The 18252-nt window shown below is 51.6% G+C and overlaps 1 protein-coding gene across 1 annotated transcript in view; it reads right to left on the bottom strand.

Annotated features, from left to right (window-relative positions):
• ELP3 (elongator acetyltransferase complex subunit 3) overlaps positions 1-16867 on the bottom strand; it is an 89776-nt gene extending 72909 nt beyond the window's left edge. The window contains exons 1-7 of the mRNA XM_064651169.1: positions 16720-16867; positions 14281-14380; positions 13332-13470; positions 12550-12620; positions 10271-10334; positions 8748-8816; positions 7736-7890 (exon numbers count right to left, since the gene is read on the bottom strand). Coding sequence (XP_064507239.1) covers positions 7736-7890; positions 8748-8816; positions 10271-10334; positions 12550-12620; positions 13332-13470; positions 14281-14380; positions 16720-16852 — 731 coding nt within the window. The 5' untranslated portion in view covers positions 16853-16867. The remainder of the gene's footprint in view (positions 1-7735; positions 7891-8747; positions 8817-10270; positions 10335-12549; positions 12621-13331; positions 13471-14280; positions 14381-16719) is intronic.
• Between the last annotated feature and the right edge of the window lie 1385 nt (positions 16868-18252).

Below are 18252 nucleotides of genomic sequence, written 5' to 3'. Positions count from 1 at the left end.
AAAAGCGCCAGGAAAACCACTCCCCGACAAAAGAACGAAAATTAAACCTGCCTTTTTGGGGTTTTTTTCTCCTTTTCCATGCCTGTTGCGCCCACCACGCCGCCAGAAAATGAGTTTTCTTTCGAATTAATTTAGCGCTGCTGAAAGGCAGAGGAGCTGAGCTTTACACCAGCAATGAGCCAAGCACAGCACAGCTGAGGGAACCATAAAGCACAGCTCCCTCTCTCACCAGGCTCATTTCAATTTGGGCTGCAGAGCAATCTCTGCTGAAGGAAAAAAAACAAAAGGGGGAGCGCGGGTCCCTCGCTGGCTCTCCGGGATATGGGAATGTCGGTCTAGGATCGGCCGCGTCCTCACGGAGCTCAAGGAAATCGCTGAGGGTTGAGCTTGGAAAATCAGGATTCACCAGCAACCGCTCCTGGGATGCACAGGACGGTATAAATGGCAGGGAAATGAACCCAGAAAGCTTCTTTATGCACAGCACACCTAATTTGGGATGTTCCTTTTGGAATGCTGGAACCGTGGCGTGTTCGTACGAACAGGCGAGCGAGGACGAGCAAAGCTCCGCGTCCGCTTCCCAATCCCGGCTGACGGCTCAGATCCCGCCCAGGTCACCGGAGAGCTTGTTATTCCTGCCAAATTACCCCGGAATGGGGAGAGCAGAATTCCCCTTGGCAGGTGGTCAGCAAGCAATTTGCTGCAAAATGTGCAGGGAGGAAAAGAGGCGGCGAAATTCATTTGTTTAGCTTTGACAATGTCACGACCGCCAAGACCATCGGCCTTTCCCCCAGCTCGCCAGAAAACACGGATATCGGGATCATTTATAAATACTGCTCAATTCAGTGGAGCTCCAGCTCCTGCTGGGAATAAACACTGACACCTTGTAATCCCTGGGGGGGGGGAAAAGACATTTGGTTCCAGCTCTGCCCTAGGAAACCTGAAGTCACTGTGATCAAACGCCCAGAAATGTGTGGGAATGGTTTCCTCGTCCCCACCTTCCCCAGCTTGTGGTTAACCTCAATTATTTCACGTGCAGGAGGAAAGAGTAACAGGACAGATAACTGGAGGGAAAAAAAAATCCCATTCCGGAGCTGCAGGAGGAAAAAAGGATGAACCACGAGGAGATTAGGATCTGCTGAAATGAGTTTTCACTGAGATATCTCCCCAAATAACAGAAGTCACAGCAGTTCAAAGTTGGGTTTCTGCAGAAAAGCAGCAAAGCAGAAGTAATGGGATGGCAGCAAAGGGCTAAAATTCCTCAAATTCTGCCAAGGCTTATCTGTACTGGAGGCATTTAGGGATAAACACTCGGCAACAAACAGGTTTTAATGGTAAACATGGGATGGTTTGGGTGGGAAGGGACCTTAAAGATCAGCCAGTTCCAACCCCTGTCATGGGCAGGGACATCTCCCACTAGCCCAGGTTGCTCCAAGGGAATCCAACCTGGCCTTGGACACTCCCAGGGATCCAGGGGCAGCCACAGCTTCTCTGAGAATTCCAGACCAGACCCTCCCCACCCTCCCAGCCAGGAATCTCTTCCCAATATCCCATCTTTCCCTGCCCTCTGGTAGTGGGAAGCCATTCCCTGTGTCCTGTCCCTCCAGCCCTTGTCCCCAGTCCCTCTCCAACTCTCCTGGAGCCCCTTTAGGCTCTGGAAGGGGCTCCAAGGGCTCCTTGGATCCTTCCCTTCTCCAGCCTGGACACCTCCAGCTCTCCCAGCCTGGATCCAGAGCCTGACATTGGATCCATCCACAGCCCAACTCCTCTTGAAGAAGGAGTTTAGGGAACAAGGGAGTTCCCTGGGAATCTTGGGACTCAGGGAAGGGTCTCCCTTCCCCTTTCCTGCCTTTTCCATCCCTGACTTCCACAAAAATCCCTCTAAATGGATTCTAACCTGACTGTCCTTTATCATGGAATCACGGAATAGTTTGGGTGGTAAAGGACCCTAAAGCTCATCCCCTTCCACCCCTGCCATGGGCAGGGACACCTCCCACTATCCCAGGTTGCTCCAAGTCCCGTCCAACCTGGCTTTGGACAGTTCCAGGGATGAGGATCCACAACCTGTGCCAGGCCCTCCCCATGTGGCTCCTGCACCGCCGACGAGTCCCATCCAAAGCCAGAAACAAAGAAAAACCTGCTTTTCCAGCCCATCAGAAGCTGGGCTCCAAATTTCTGGGAACAAAAGGGAATTTGAGGCAGAATCTCTGCTGTAAAAGATCTGGCACTAAAACAAGAGCCAGTTATCTCCTGCCTGGCACGGAGGAATCTCATCCCAGCCAGATGTCCGGAGGGATTTGACAGACGAGCTCTCATGGATTCAGCCACAGCAATTTGCAATGTTGCTGCCTCCTGCTATTCCCTCCCTTCCTTGCCAGGACCTGCTGTGGACACAGGAGGGGGATGTGGAACCAGAGAGCTCCCACATCCCTGCGCCGCCCAAATTCCCGCTGGAATCGGAGCGTAGGCCGCCAATTAAAGCTGGAGCTGGAAGGGCTTCAAGAGCCTCCCTGTCACTGCATCTCCTCATTAGGGAGGTGAGATGTGACCATCACACCCTGGCAACGTGCAGCAGGGCAACTTCCCACGGGCAGGGAAGGAATTTGCTTTCCCAAAAATCGCTCTCCCGCCCAGACTCCGTTAATCTGGCACAGGGGGAGCTCCGGCAGCCGAAGGGCGGACGGGGATGTTCGGCTGCCTGCTCTGGAAGGGGTGGCCCCAAGCAGAGGGTCCAGGTAGATCATAGAATCATGAGATCATAGAGTCACAGAATCCCAGAATCAGTGGGGTTGGAAAAGAGCTCCGAGATCATGGAGCCCAACCCTGGATCCAACCCTGCCATGGCTCCCAGCCCATGGCACTGATGCCACATCCAGTCTGTCCTTAAACACCTCCAGGGAAGTGACTCCACCCCCTACCCTGGGCAGCCCATTCCAAGGGCTGATCACTCTCTGTGGAAAAAATTCTTTCCTAATATCCAACCTGACCCTCTCCTGGCACAGCTGGAGGCCGAGCCCTCTTGTCCTGCTGCTGGTTCCTGGGAGCAGAGCCCGATCCCACCCGGCTCCCCCCTCCTGGCAGGGAGTTGTGCAGAGGGATGAGGTCTCCCCTGAGCCTCCTCCTCTCCAGGCTGAGCCCCCCCCAGCCCCCTCAGCCTCTCCTCATGGGAATTGTGCTCCAGACCCTTCCCCAGCCTTGCTGCTCTTCTCTGCCCCTGCTCCAGCCCCTCCATGTCCTTCCTGAGCTGAGGGCCCAGAGCTGGGCACAGATGGGAGGAGAGCAGTGCCCTCTCCGGTGTCCCCAGCAGTGACTCACTGCAGAGGCTGAGTCAAACCTGGGTTATTTTTGCTGGAGTCACAACCAGTCCTCAGAAAACACAATTAAGGGACATCAGTGGAACGAGCAGCCACGTGTCAACGGAGCCCCTGGATTCAGGGCACAGCATCTTCCTTGCCTGGACTAACCGTGAGGTAAAACAGGTTCGCCGTGACCCCTTTCCTGGAGATTTCCTTGTCACACGTGTCTGAAATGCAGGCAGGGAGCCAGGGAAAGGCACAAGATGCTCACTTGTGACCCCACATAACTTCACTGAGGGTTTGTGTCCCAAAAGTCCAGCCAACAGGCTAAATCTTGGTTAAATTACAGCACCAGCTGTAAAATAAAACGTAATTTTTCCCTGCAGAAACCTCCATAAAAGGTTTTGCCTCAAACCTTATTTGGGCAAATTCCAACAGTTGAAGAAAAAGTGATTCCCAGCTGGGTTTCAAAAGGCCTCAGGAGCTCCACATCCCAAACCAACCCCTGCTGGAACTGCCAGTGCTCGGGGTTTGGTTTTGTTCCTCCAGGGGCCAAGAGGTCCTAAACTGGGCACACAATAACCCAGGATTTATAAAGGCTGTGTCTTCTCTTCCAGCAGAGCTCTGAAGTAGCTGGATCTCCCCGCTTCCCAAAAAAATCAAGATGGCTTTCGGGGGATCTAAAGGAAACTTCCCTCCCCATCAGGAAAGATTTGGGTGGATGGAAAGGCCACCCAGCTTTGGATTAGGGAATTTTTAGGGAAACAATCTGCTGTGCACTGAATATTGGGCACGGGAATATCAGGCACGGAAGAGACTGGAATTGCACAACGGGAGGTTCCAACAACGTTATCTCCTTCTTACTTTGCCACATCCAACTTAATCAAACATCAGACAACTCATCAGACTGGTAAAAAATCAAAAATAATTTAGATGCATTTTTAAGGACTGAAATCACAGAAACCACGGAATGGTTTGAGTGGGAAGGGACCTTAAAGCTCATCCTGTTCCAACCCCCTGCCGTGGGCAGGGACACCTTCCACTAGCCCAGGTGGCTCCAAGTCCTGTCCAACCTGGCCTTGGACACTTCCAGGGATCCAGGGGCAGCCACAGCTTCTCTGGGAAAGCTGTGCCAGGGCCTCCCCACTCTCCCAGCCATCTAATCTTTAATTTAAACCTACTTTATTTCAGTTTGAAGCCATTCCCTGTGTCCTGTCCCTCCAGCCCTTGTCCCAAGTCCCTCTCCAGTTCTCCTGGAGTCCCTTTAGGCACCGGAAGGGGCTCCAAGGTCTCCCTGGATCCTCCACCTCTCCAGGTGAACCCCCCCAGCTCTCCCAGCCTGGCTCCAGAGATCTCCACCAAAGGCTTGACGTCGCAGCCCGAGGAGCTGCAGGGACACACGTCCTGGAGGGACCTTTCTGCCACCCGCCTTCCCCAGCACATCCAAGCTCTCCTTGGGGCTCGTTCCCTCATTCCCAGTCAGCCCTGGGCTCTGGCAGGTGCTCAGCCCCGGGAGCCGAGCGTGAGTCACGGCGGCAGCTCCGTGTGCCCGGCGCCTCCAGTGACTCACGGGTCAGGTGAGAGGAGCGAACTGCTGGGGAGCAGCAAATTCCCTTTCCCAGGTGCCTTTTTACACCTTCCTGCCTGATTGTCCCCAGCCCAGGCAGCTGCAATCAAGCCTGATGGGAGCAGCTCCCAGAGGAAGATGGATTTCTCCGGCGTGCAGGAGGGAGGGGGAAAAAAAAGGTGTCTCACGGTGATTCTTTAGCGGTAATTGCAAAGCTCCTCCTGAAGAAGAAGGGAAGCTTATCAGCAAGTCCACAACCTGGCTTGACAGGCATCCAGAAGGGCCCAGAAATCTCCTAAGTGGTGCTCTCAGCTGAGGAAAATTAAAACTTCTCAGTCATGTTGCAAACCAAAACAAAGATCCCCTCTGGCTCCGCGATTCTTCACTCGTTCCTTGGCCAACTTATTTCTCAGGCAAAGCAAAGCACCCCAAGCAAAGACTTCTGTCTGAATACTCTTAAATGTTTATTACCCCAAGAGGGAGGTGCTGCAGAAATATTAAAGACCAGCAGCACTTTCTCAGGGAATTCATTTCCTTCCTTCACTCACGACAGTCTCTGCGAAAGCCTCGAATTTTCCCCGATTATCCTCTCAAAAATCCCACTTTCTGCTGGTGAACTCATGTATTTATCTGCAAGAAAGACTGAGGACAACTCAGAATATCAGCTGGAGTCCAAGGGCCACCACGGTCTGAGGATTTATTTCTTTCTCCAGACTCGCAGTGCCCGTTCCTGGTGAGGAACAGGATCGACCTCCACGACCGGCTCTGGTTGGAACCGCACGGAATCACATCCTTTTTATCAGATTAACTGGGACCAGAAGCCACAGTGGGCTGACCAAGACAAAGTATTATAAGAAGAAAATTGAGAATTACGTCAAGAGGAGGATGTCAGATTGATGAGTCCCTTCAGAGCTGCTCGGTTCAGACCCTGCAGGTCAGTGTGTCGCTGTCACCGGAAAGACAGCCTTGGACACGGAGCAGAGCCCGAGTTTAGGACAAAGAAAAGAAATTACTGGCCAAAAGGGGAAAAAATAATGGACAAAAAGGCAAAACCTGTCATCAGAGTTAGGTGGATTTGGGCTCTGAGCAGCCTGGGATAGCGGGAGGTATCTCTGCCCCTGGAACAAGATGAGCTTCAAGTTCCCTTCCAACCCAAACCATTCTGGGATTCCAGGGTTCTGTCACAACATCTAAAGTTAAATGAGGATTTGCACAAGGTTGAAAAATGTCCAGGCTCCCAGAATCCCATTAAAACCAAGGGGTGAGAGAGCCCAGATCCCAGACTGCTGCAGAATGCACGACATAAAACCTATAAAATCCTGTCCCTCTCCCTCATCCCTCACGGCCTCTGCTGATGGAAGGAGTGAGGGAGATGAATCCTCACACACAGAGAGAAATAAATCCAACCCTGACTGCTTATTTCAAGTGTCACTGACAATCTCAAAACAATGCTGCAGCGACACAGTAAAAGAGCTAAACTCAAGAAGGGCTGATTCATTTGAAGCCCATTTTCTCGCCTCTGGAATATCTGGGAAGTGTAACTTGAGTAACTCCCACATAATTCCATTTACTGAGCGTTTAAAGTTGAGGTTTATGTTAAAAATATAAGCCTTTATTTATCTGCTGCGAGAGCCCACACGTTGCCAGGGCAGGTTTTGTCACACTCCCCGTGTGCTCTGACTTCAGAGTCACTTTGGGTTTGCAGCGCTCCAAACTCCCCGGTCACACGGTCTGTGGCGTAAACAGTCCCCTTATTAATCTGCAGAGCAAAGGCCAGGCTGCTCGAAAAATTATTTTAGGCCCGAGAAAATTAGCTGGACACCTGCAGCAGGGGAAAAAAAAAATGATAAAGTATGGACTAACCAGCTCCTGAATCACAGCGTTAATTCGGGCAGATGACCTGCAGCCACCACATCCCTCCTCCTGTGTGTGTCCTTCAGTGCTCACAGCCAGGGCACCAGAGCAAAGGAAAAGCAATTCTTTTCCCGACTTGTTGTTTTATCTTGGTAAAATCCACTCGGGAAGAGCAACAGAGCACTTTTTTGTTTGGTCTTTTGAGCGACAGCGAGAGGAAAAAAAACCGAAAGAGAACCAGCAGAAGCGTTTGCTGCCCTCCAGAGGAAAACCGAATTATGTCACAGCTTTAAAACACAAAGGCAGACATGAAAGACTGGTCCTGCTCAGTTCTAAAATCACTTTTTTTTCTTGTGGATAATGGGATATTATATACCCAGGAAAACCCACTGCACTGAACAACGACAAGGCAGCAAAGTGGGGGATTCTCCCCGAGATTTAACAGCTCCAAACCACCAAATCCCTATTTTTTCTCCTCAGAAATGCACTGAAAAGTTCTGTATTTCAGGACGGGGATGCACACAAACAAAGCAGCCTCTGAGTTTCAGTTTCTCAGCAGCTGTAAAACGGGAAGAGCATCTCCCTGTCACTCCAAAATGCTGCATTTGAGACTGCAAGGGGCTCGGAGCTGGGAGCGCTGACGCTCTCCGGGGTGAGTCATTCCTTACGGGAGCTGACGTCTGGCCTCCCTCAAAAGGCAGGAGCAGCTCCCCTTCCCAGCTCCAGGAAATAAATCCCATGGCAATGGCATTCGTCACAACCCCCCAGCAAGGTGATGAGGCAGAAAAGGCACAAAGCCCACCAGGAATGCCAAGGAATTAGAAGGAGTTTAGTGATTCCCACGTGAGGGGGTAGATACACCGGGGAGGGGGGGGGTCTGTCTTCTGCAGGGCTATAAATATTCTGGGCCTGAAATCATATTTGGATAAACATTCCCTTAAAAAAAACAAAACTCTCTTCGGTGTTTTCTGCTCTTACACCAATCTGGAACAATTCCCTGAAGGAAAAGCCAGGTTCTTACCTGACAGCCTCCGCCACGTCGTTGGAAGTGTGACCCGACAGGGCGTCGTGCAGGTTTCTGATGAAATAATCTCTGTATTCCTCAGGCAAAGCCATGAAGGTTCCACCCATCACAATAAACTCCACTTTATCCACGCTGTGGCCCAACTGCTTCAGCTGGAAAATTAAAGGTATCATGGAAAAACTGCTGTTTTTGTTTGTATAAAAGGCAGCGATTGAGCCCCGATTTTCTTAACGCTGTGTTTTTCCTTCTTGAGCTGTTGTGTCTTTTATGGATGACAAACCACTGATATTTCTGTCTAGATTTCTTGTAAACCTTCTAAAAAAATAAACAACCCTCAAAAGTCATTTTTCTGCTGCAAGAAGACAGCACAGATATCGAGCCCAGGATTTTCCTGGCAAAGCAGAATGATTTGAGCTGGTGGAGTTAAACTGGTCCCAGTTTGAAACCAGTTTAGACACGGCCAGAAGGAAAAAAAACAATCCTTGCATTCGCCTCAATCCCTGCAGAACCAACTCTCTTTATAAAGTTGAGAGAGAAAAGGAGCCCAGTGAATCCATGGAGATTTTTCCAATCCTTTGGAGGTGAACAGAAAACCAGAACAGGACTGAGAAACTCTTCAGATCTTCTGATTCTCCAGAGAAGACTCCAATAAATTAATTTTGGTAGGAAAGCCACTATTTGAGTACTAAATTCCCAAGGTAATTCCCAAGAACTAGGAACTACCAGAGAGGTTCAGCAGAATTTTGCTGGAATAGGATCAACAGGATCCTATTAACCAGGTGTTGTACAAGATCTTATAAGAGGCTCAAAACTCATTATTTACCTGATGGAAGCGACAGTTGGACAATTAAAAGGTCTAAAATGAATTTTTCCACAGGGATCAGGCAGAATTAGAACTCAGAGCTGCTGACCACACACAGCCCTTCTTCCAGGCAATCAATCAAATAAAAGTCATTATTTTCATCACAACCACAAGGGATTTCCCTTCCCATTCCAAAAAAAAATGTACCTGTTCCACCCTGTGCCGTGTCTGGAGATAGGGATCGTAGCGAGCCCGGATGGCCCTCATGGATGTGGGCTGGAAAACACAAGGAGATGCACTTTGTGAACTTTTTTTCCTTTTTTAAAGCAGTGAAAAAGACCAAAAAGGCCACTTTTTAGCACTGAAACAGATGCTCCAAGCCTTCAAATCCTAACTGACCTTCAAACTCACACAGAGCCCATCCGACTGGAAATACGAATTTGGCTCCTTATATTTCAAAAAAAAATCCAACAAAACACATTTTTGTCCTGAATGGCAACAAGACCTAAAATGATCATCATTTTTTCAATTTTTAGTGCACTACAATGGCTAAAGAATCTCTGTAGTGACTCTCAAAAGTATGACAAAAACCACAAAGTGTTTTTCGAGGCACTTTTTCCCCCTCTTGTTCCTTTTATTCCCTTTTCACTTGCACAACTCACCCAAGCAACACCCTCCAGAGCTCAGTCTGGACTTGAATATCCTTCAAATTAAACATATTCCTTCCATTAAAATCCCCAATAACTTGCTTTTTCAATTACTAGCTGATGGAAGCCTGTTAATAATACTCCAAGAAGGTTCTCAAGGACCTTGTGTATCCTGGATTTTCCTGGTATTTCCTATCTGTTCTATTCAAAGCTCTAAGGGATGAGGACTCTTAATCATGCACAGCTCCCACATGCTGGTTTTACAAAAAAAAATGATTAAAGAAATTAATACCACAGCCAAAAAAATCATAAAGCAGTTACACATTCCCAGGATTTTGCTGCTTAATGGGACAAGTTTCCAGTCCCTGAGAAGTGGATAATAACAAAATCCCTCCTAAAAGGATGCTGCATCAGTGTTTATCAAATTAATCCAGTTTGTATTTTATCCCATTTGGGCTGCTTTACTTCCCTGCTGCAGCTTTTTATTGGTAAAAGCAGCCACAATAATTTAGCCACAGGATCAGCTGCTGTTAAACTTCCTCCAGACAACAGGAGGGAATTATTTTGGAAATATATATAAATATATATATATTTAGTGGGATATCAGTGCAGACAGAGAGACAAAAAGGGAACAAATGTAATTTCAGAGGCATCCACAGCTAAAAAAAGGGCTTTTTTTCCCCAAAATTTGTACTTTTTTTTAATTAAATCCCACAGGTTGGGCAGGACTGAAAGTAATCCCAGTTAGGACTGGGAGCTCAGGGCTGTGTCTTGGGCATCTTTGAGAAGAGACACCCCAAAACCTCTCCACATCCCTATGGGGGTGTTTGATGCTTCATGTTAAAATGTTCTCAGGTGAAGGCACAATTTTTACCCATTTTACTCATTATTTACAGGGATTGAGCAGAATTTCCACTCCTAGAGCTGAGCTGCTTTAGATTTCAACGTTTATAAAGGCTGGTTTTGGTTTTTATCTTTGCAATTTTGGGTGTGTTTGTAGGAATAAAGAGCAGCCTAACCCAAAGCCATGTTTATGGAGTGTTGGGAATGTTGGGAATGCCTTCCAGCAGACCAAAGCAGTACCTCATATCCAGTGTAAGACTGGGTGGAATATTCAAAATCCGAGTCAGGTCCACCTGGGCAGTATCTGCCAAAGGGAAAGGAGAGAAAAAAGGGATCAAACTCAAACAATTCCAATGAGAGAACCCCCAGGGGAGCTGGAAAGGGACTTGGGACAAGGGATGGAGGAACAGGACACAAGGAATGGCTTCCCACTGCCAGAGGGCAGGGAGAGATGGGAGATTGGGAAGGAATTCTTGGCTGGGAGGGTGTTGAGGGGCTGGGCTGGAATTCTCAGAGAAGCTGTGGCTGCCCCTGGATCCCTGGGAGTGTCCAAGGCCAGGTTGGAGCCACCTGGGATAGTGGGAGGTGTCCCTGCCCATGGAACTGGATGAGCTTTATGTTCCCTTCCCACCCAAACCTTTCTGGGATCCTGTGATTCCATGGAGTTGGAGGATGCTCCAGGCTGGGATGGCTCCAGGCTGGGTTTAGAGCCAGAGACCTCAGAGCCCCTTCCAGAGCCTAAAGGGGCTCCAGGAGAGCTGGAGAGGGACTTGGGACAAGGGCTGGAGGGACAGGACACAGGGAATGGATCCCAGTGCCAGAGGGCAGGGAGAGATGGGAGATTGGGAAGGAATTCCTGGCTGGGAGGGTGGGGAGGGGCTGGGCTGGAATTCCCAGAGAAGCTGTGGCTGCCCCTGGATCCCTGGGAGTGTCCAAGGCCAGCTTGGATTCCCTTGGAGCAACCTGGGATAGTGGGAGGTGTCAGGGTTGGAACTGGATGAGCTTTACGGTCCCTTCCCACCCAAACCATTCTGGGATTCCAGGATATCCAGGAATGCTGAGGGGAACTGAGCCTTTCCATGTTTACAAACACCAAGTGCACAGAGCAAAACAGTTGTTCCATCCAATTTTAATGGGAATGGGATGGCAAAAACCAGTTCAGACCTGTCAAATGGCTACACCCACCTCAAACAACCTGGTGAGACTTTCCAGAAGCAAAATGTGCTGCAAAAAAACTCTCCCCTAATTAGAGGGATTCTGGAACGTGGCATTATTTTAGGGAGCAGCCATGCAAATTTTTTGCCAAAAACCCCTCTAATTTTACAATCATTAACAATTCCAGTATTTTCCACCCTTCCATGAAGAACATAACCTTGTTTGATGGAAAAATATGACTTCTTCTATGGGGTGGAAAGATGTAAAATAGAGACATCCCCCCGTTACACAACCTAATTCACCAGGAATTTATAGAATTTAAACATCTTGATGGTGAGGAACCTCATCTACGTTTGTTTTCTGAGCTTAGGAAAGTGATATTTAACAAACACAGCATTCTGAGTGCTCAAGGATGATCTCAGACAGGAGGGTTGGCAACTCCTCCTGCTCCAGCTCCAGCAGGAAAGGTAAAAGAGCAGCCAGGGAATCCCAACTGCCCCAGGGACACACACAACCACCCCTGCATGCCCTAAATCAGTGAAACAACTTATTTATATTAATTAATACGTTCTCCTGGTCACTGTACTCGTGGAACTGTAAATCTACTGGGGTGTGTTGGGTTTGGCCCATGAAAAAGGTTTGTTCCTTGAAGAAAAGCTGAAAATAAGCAGATTTTTTTTTTAGTGTGATGTGCAAGGAATCAGCAACCTGCAAGTTGGTAGCTGTGCAGAAGGGAAGCTCGTCCCCAAAAGAAGGCTCCTGAAATGCTGGATTTGGACAGAAATACTGGAGAACTGTCCTCTTGGGTCATGGAATCACAGAATGGTCAAGGTGGGAAAAGGACTCCAAGATCATGGAGTCCCAACTGTTCCCCCAGCACTGCCAAGGCCACCCCTGAGCCATGTTCCCAAGGGCCACACCCACAGGGATTTTAAACCCCTCCAGGGCTGGCACTCCACCACTGCCCTGGGCAGCTGTGACAGAGCTGGACAGCCCTTTCCATGAAAGAATTGCTTCCAATATCCAATATAAACATCTCCTGGTACAGCTGGAGGCCGTTCCCTCTCCTCCTGTCCCTTGTTCCCTGGGAGCAGAGCCTGATCACCCTTGGCTCCCCCCCTCCTGTCAGGGAGTTGTGGAGAGGGAAAAGGTCCCTCCTGATCCCTCTTTTCTCCAGGCTGAGCCCCCCCAGCTCCCTCAGCTGCTCCTGCTGCTCCAGCCCCTTCCCCAGCTCCGTTCCCTTCCCTGGACACGCTCCAGCCCCTCCATGTCTCCCTTGTTGGGAGTGTCCCAGAGCTGCCCCCAGCCCTGGAGGTGCCCCAGCAGTGCCAGCACAGGGCACACCCCTCTGCTCTCGTACTCACACGCAGATGTTGCCCGTGAAGTTGATGTGTGGGCACCGGTGTGGTTTGCACATCACAGCCACCACCGCGATCTGCAAAAGCAGAGAGGAGAAACGGCAGTCACTGCTCCTGAAGGCACTAAAATAAAGTGCAGCTGGGAAGGCTTTGTGTACATGTGCATCTGCCAGGCTATTTTAAGATGTTCTGCGCTCGGTCTGCCACCTAAAATATCTGGGAGTTAACCCCTGAAGGAGAAAAGGAAAATACCAAGGAGCAGGAATCCTATTACTTGAATATTTTCACCTTTCGGGGTAAATTTGAGTCTGTTATGAAAAAACAGGTGTCTTACACTGACTTGGATTAATTGCCCCGCTGAAAAGATGCACAATAATGTGGAAACACCTCTTTAATAATGTGGAAACACCTCTTTTTCCTCATGGAATCTCAGGATGGTTTGAGTTGGAAGGACCTTAAAGCTCGTCCGGTTCCAACCTCGACACCTTCCACTAATCCCAAGTTGCTCCAAGCTCTGTCCAACCTGGCCTTGGATACTTCCAGGGATGGGCTGCCCACAACTTCCTTGGGCAACTTTCCAAGGAAGAAACCTCCTCCCAGATGTTCTAAAAGCAAAATCCCTGTGGGTACCACATCATGGAAAAGGCCACCTGGACCGCGGCGATGCCACCACGCGGATTAAACCTCCCGGCTGCTCCATATCCCGGTCTCTGGTTGCAATTAAAGGGAATTTGTGGATGAGAGGAAGGCAGGACGGAGGTGGAAGGAGGGGTGGTGGCCCTGCTTACCCCACTGGCAGTTCTGATGGGCTTGGCCTTCAGCTTGGGCACGAGGACCCTGCGGTACTGGGGCGGGACGGCGGCGATGATCTCGACCAGGCGCGGCTGCGCCGCCAGCCCGTACTTGGCCGACGTCCTGGTCTTCAGCCTGAGGGCAGGGACACCTCAAATCAGCAAAAGGACTCCTGGTTTCCATCAGCCCCACCATGCTCCAGGTGGGCTCTCCCAGCCTGCCTTTTGAAAAGCAAACAGCTGCTCTGGGGATTGAGATACGGAAAATAAAACTCCAAACAGAGCTGGTTAAGTGATAACCACCAATAATTTGAGTTTCTAGGTATTTTTCTGAAGGTGGCTTTACCAAACCATTGTGAAAGCTGCCAACAGGCTCTGCCTTGCCTGTTTTTAGTGATTTAGTTCATGCCTTCCATGTGATTAAGACACACACACTGTGGGTGAGCTCATCTCCAAGTCAATTCAGGCTTTTCCAGCACCAGCAAAAAGTTTGGAATTATATCATGTCAGTGAAGCAGAAAACAAGGCAAATTCAGGTTTTGCTACAACACATATGGGAAGAAATAAAGAACTTGCTGTGAACAACTTCATGCACAGCATAATGCTAAAAGAAATCTGATTTAACAACATTCCTATATTAATCTTTCCATTCCCTGTTGGAATTGAGTTTGGGGCTATTGAAGGATAAGTTTTGGGCTATTGAACACAAGAGGAAAGATAAAAAGGCAATGGCAAATCCTTGGAGTTTTTCATCCATTTTGTACTCTCAGAATTGCCCACGAAGGAGCAAATCACCACAGAATTTACTCATCTTGGTGCCTTTATTACCAGATAACGGCAAGAGAAATGGCAGCAGGATGTCAAAATGAAACCTGGACGTCACAGAGTGCACAGGACACGTTCATTCCTCACGGATCCCCCTCGGTGCCGACCCTGAGGGACTTACTTGTTGAGATCCACCTCTTTTCCCTGCTCGTGGGCCTCGATGAGCTGCTGGATGACGTCGGCGATCGTCATCATCATCAGCTCGGCCTGGCTGAGCCCCCCTGGAATGGGAACAGAGCGACAAACGGGGACACTCAGGGCTGGGGAACGCTGGGGACAACCAGGGGCAGCCGCCCTGCAAGGCATTCTAGGGAGTCGTGGAATGGTTTGGGTGGGAGGGGGCATTGAAGCTCATCCACTTCCAAACCCAACACCTCCCGCGATCCCAGGTTGATCCAACCTGGCCTTGGACACTCCCAGGGATCCAGGGGCAGACACAGAGTCTCTGGGAATTCCAGCCCAGCCCCTCACCACTCTTAGAGCCAAGAATTCCTTCCCAATCTCCCATCTCTCCCTGCCCTCTGGCACTGGGAAGCCATTCCCTGGGTCCTGTCCCTCCAGCCCTTGTCCCAAGTCCCTCTCCAGCTCTCCTGGAGCCCCTTTAGGCTCTGGAAGGGGCTCCAAGATCTCCTGGGATCCTTCTCTTCTCCAGATGAACCCCCCAGCTCTCCCAGCCTGGCTCCAGAGCAGAGGGGCTCCAGCCCTTGGAGCATCTCCGGGGCCTCCTCTGGACTCGCTCCAGCAGCTCCACGTCCCTCTGGTGTTGTTCCCCAGGGCTGGAGGCAGCTCTGCAGGTGAGGCCTCACCTGAGGGGGCAGAGGGGCAGAATGCCCCTCCCCTGGTGTGGGATGAGCCCAGGACACGGGGGGTTTCTGGGATGCAGAGGAACTGCTGTCACTGCTCATCACTCCTGATGTGCAGCATTCCCAGAACAAGCAACAGTCACCACCCCGTCCCACTGCCTGTCTTTTACTTGCAGGACAAACTGCACCTTTTTATCTCAGAGCAACTGCAAAACAACCCAGAAATGAAGCCACTGGAAGTTAAAGACAATTAGTGGAACAATCTGGGCGTGCCTGTTCCCAGTGCATGTGTCAGGGAACAGAAGGTGTTTGGAGAATCATGGAATCACAGGATGCTTTGAGTTGGAAAGGACCTTAAAACTCATCCAGTTCCATGGGCAGGGACACCTTCCACTAGCCCAGGTTGATCCAACCAGGCCTTAGAAACTTCCAGGGATCCAGGGGCAGCCACAGCTTCTCTGGGAATTCCAGCCCAGACCCTCCCCACCCTCACAGCCAAGAATTCCTTCCCAATCTCCCCTCTATCCCTGCCCTCTGGCACTGGGAAGCCATTCCCTGTGTCCTGTCCCTCCAGCCCTTGTCCCAAGTCCCTCTCCAGCTCTCCTGGAGTCTCTTTAGGCTCTGGAAGGGGCTCCAAGGTCTCCCTGGAGCTCAGTGTTTTCCTTTGATCCCTTGGAGCCACATTCCACAGGGACAGTCTGCTGAGAACCCCAGCCTGGAGCCATCCCAGCTCCATGAAATCGCAGGATCCCAGACTGGTTTGGGTGGGAAGGGACCTTAAAAACCGTCTTGTTCCACTCCCTGCCATGGGCAGGGACACCTCCCACTAGCCCAGGTTGCTCCAAGGGAATCCAGCCTGGCCTTGGACATTTCCAGGGAGCAGCCACAGCTTCTCTGGGAATTCCAGCCCAGTCCTTCACCACCCTCAGAGCCAACAATTCCTTCCCAATCTCCCATCTCTCCCTGCCCTCTGGCACTGGGAAACCATTCCCTGTGTCCTGTCCCTCCAGCCCTTGTCCCAAGTCCCTCTCCAGCTCTCCTGGAGCCCCTTCAGGCCCTGGAAGGGGCTCTCAGGTCTCCCCACCCTCACAGAGAGCGCAACAGGAACACTTCCTATGACCAACAAGGTGCATTTATTTCCCCTGGTGCAGCTCTGCCCGAACCAGCCCGTGCTGGGACAGCAGAACAGACACACCAGACCCGTCAGAGGAGCCCCTGGCAGGGGCACAACCACCCAACCCTCGGGGCTGGCCCTTCACTCCCCCCTCCCAAAACAACACGGAGGGGCAGAGCAGGGCTCTCCTCGTGTTCCCACTGCATACGCAGAGGGAATTGTGGAATCGTTAAGGCTGGGAAAGATCTTTAAGATCATCAACTCCAACCATTCCCCAACACTGCCCAGGCCACTCATGTCCCTAAGTGCCACAGCCACAGGGATTTTAAACCCCTCCAGGGATGGGGACTCCTCCACTGCCCTGGGCAGCTGTGCCAGAGCTGGACAGCCCTTTCCATGAAAGAATTGCTTCCAATATCCAATATAAACATCTCCTGGCACAGCTGGAGGCCGTTCCCTCTCCTCCTGTCCCTTGTTCCCTGGGAGCAGAGCCCGATCCCCCTCTGGCTCCCCTCTCCTGTCAGGGAGTTGTGGAGAGCCAGAAGGTCCCCCCTGAGCCTCCTTTTCTCCAGGCTGAGGCCCCCCTCCAGCTCCCCCGGGCGCTCCATTCCCCTGTGCAGCCCCGCTCCAGCCCCTCCCGTACCTTTCCCACTTTTCCGTTTCTGTTTCATCCCGGCGGGTCCCGCGGCCTCTCCCGGCGCCGCGGCCGTAAAGCGACACCGCGCGCACCGTCGCGAAAGCGCCGTGAAGGGGCGGGAGGGTTGCAGTCCCGGCATTGACCGCCGGGGGGGGGCCGTGAGGGGAATGGGGGGCGTGAGGGGGACGGAGGGGGCCGTGAGGGGAATGGGGGGCATGAGGGGGACGGGGGTGGGGCGTGAGGGGAATAGGGGGCGTGAAGGGAATGGGGAGGAGCCGTGAGGGGAATGGAGGGGGTCGTGAAGGGAATGGGGGGCGTGAGGGGAATGGGGGGCGTGAGGGAGACGGGGGGAGCGTGAAGAGAACGGAGGGCGTGAGGGGAATGGGGAGGAGCCGTGAGGGGATTGGGGGTCCGTGAGGGGAATGGGGGTCCGTGAGGGGAATGGGGGGGGCCTTGAGGGGAATGGGGGGGGGCCCTGAGGGGAATGGGGGGGAACCTTTAAGGGGGGGGGCCGTGAGGGGGGTGGGGGGCGTGAGGGGAATGGGGGGGGGGCCCTGAGGGGAATGGGGGGCCGTGAGGGGGAAATGAGGGGGCTGTGAGGGGAATGGAGGGGACCTGTGAGGGGATCGGGGAGGGGGGTAGCAGTGAGGGGGATGGGGGGGGCGTGAGGGGAATGGGGGGCCGTGAGGGGAATGGGGGGTGGCAGTGAGGGGGATGGGGGGGCGTGAGGGGAATGGGGGAGTGAGGGGAATGGGGGGTGTGGGGGAAATGGGGGGCCATGAGGAGAATGAAGGGCCGTGAGGGGAATTAGGGGCCGTGAGGGGAATTGGGGGCCGTGAGGGGAATGGGAGGCAGTGAGGGGGAATGGGGGGGGCCGTGATAGGGAAATGAGGGGGCCGTGAGGGGAATGGGGGGCCATGAGGAGAGGAGTGGGGCCCGTGAGGGGAATTGGAGGGCCCATGATGGGCCGCCGCTCCCGGTGGGGACACGGGGGTGGTTGGGGGTCCCCGGGGTGCCCCCTGGCCGCCCCTCATCACTGTGCCCCATGTTCAGTGTCCCCCCGGTGAAATGGTCAGGGTGGTGGTTTTTGATGGTGTTTGTCGGGGCTGCGGCACCGGCGGTCAAGTCACGGAGTCAGGGAATCACGGAGTCACAGAATTACAGAATCATAGGCTCAGAATCACAGAACCAGAGAACCAGTCATAGAATCCTGGAATCACAGTCACGGAATAACAAAATCACAGAATAAAAAAATCACAGAAGCACATACCCTCAGAATGACAGAGTCATGGAATCACAGAGTCATGGAATTGCAGAATCACACAGTCATGGAATGACAGACATACAAAATCACAGTCATGGACTCTCAGAATCACAGACTCACAAAATAACAGAATCACAGAATTACAGTCTGAGAGTCACGGAATTATAGAATCTCGGGATACCACAGTTACAGAATCATAGACTCACAGAATCACAGACTCACAGACTCACGAATCTCAGAGTCACAGAGTCATGAAATCAGTCACAGAATCACAG

Source organism: Pseudopipra pipra, chromosome 3, assembly GCF_036250125.1.
Source record: "Pseudopipra pipra isolate bDixPip1 chromosome 3, bDixPip1.hap1, whole genome shotgun sequence".
In the NCBI taxonomy this organism is placed as follows: Eukaryota; Metazoa; Chordata; class Aves; order Passeriformes; family Pipridae; genus Pseudopipra; species Pseudopipra pipra.
This window is presented reverse-complemented; position numbering and strand designations above follow the sequence as displayed.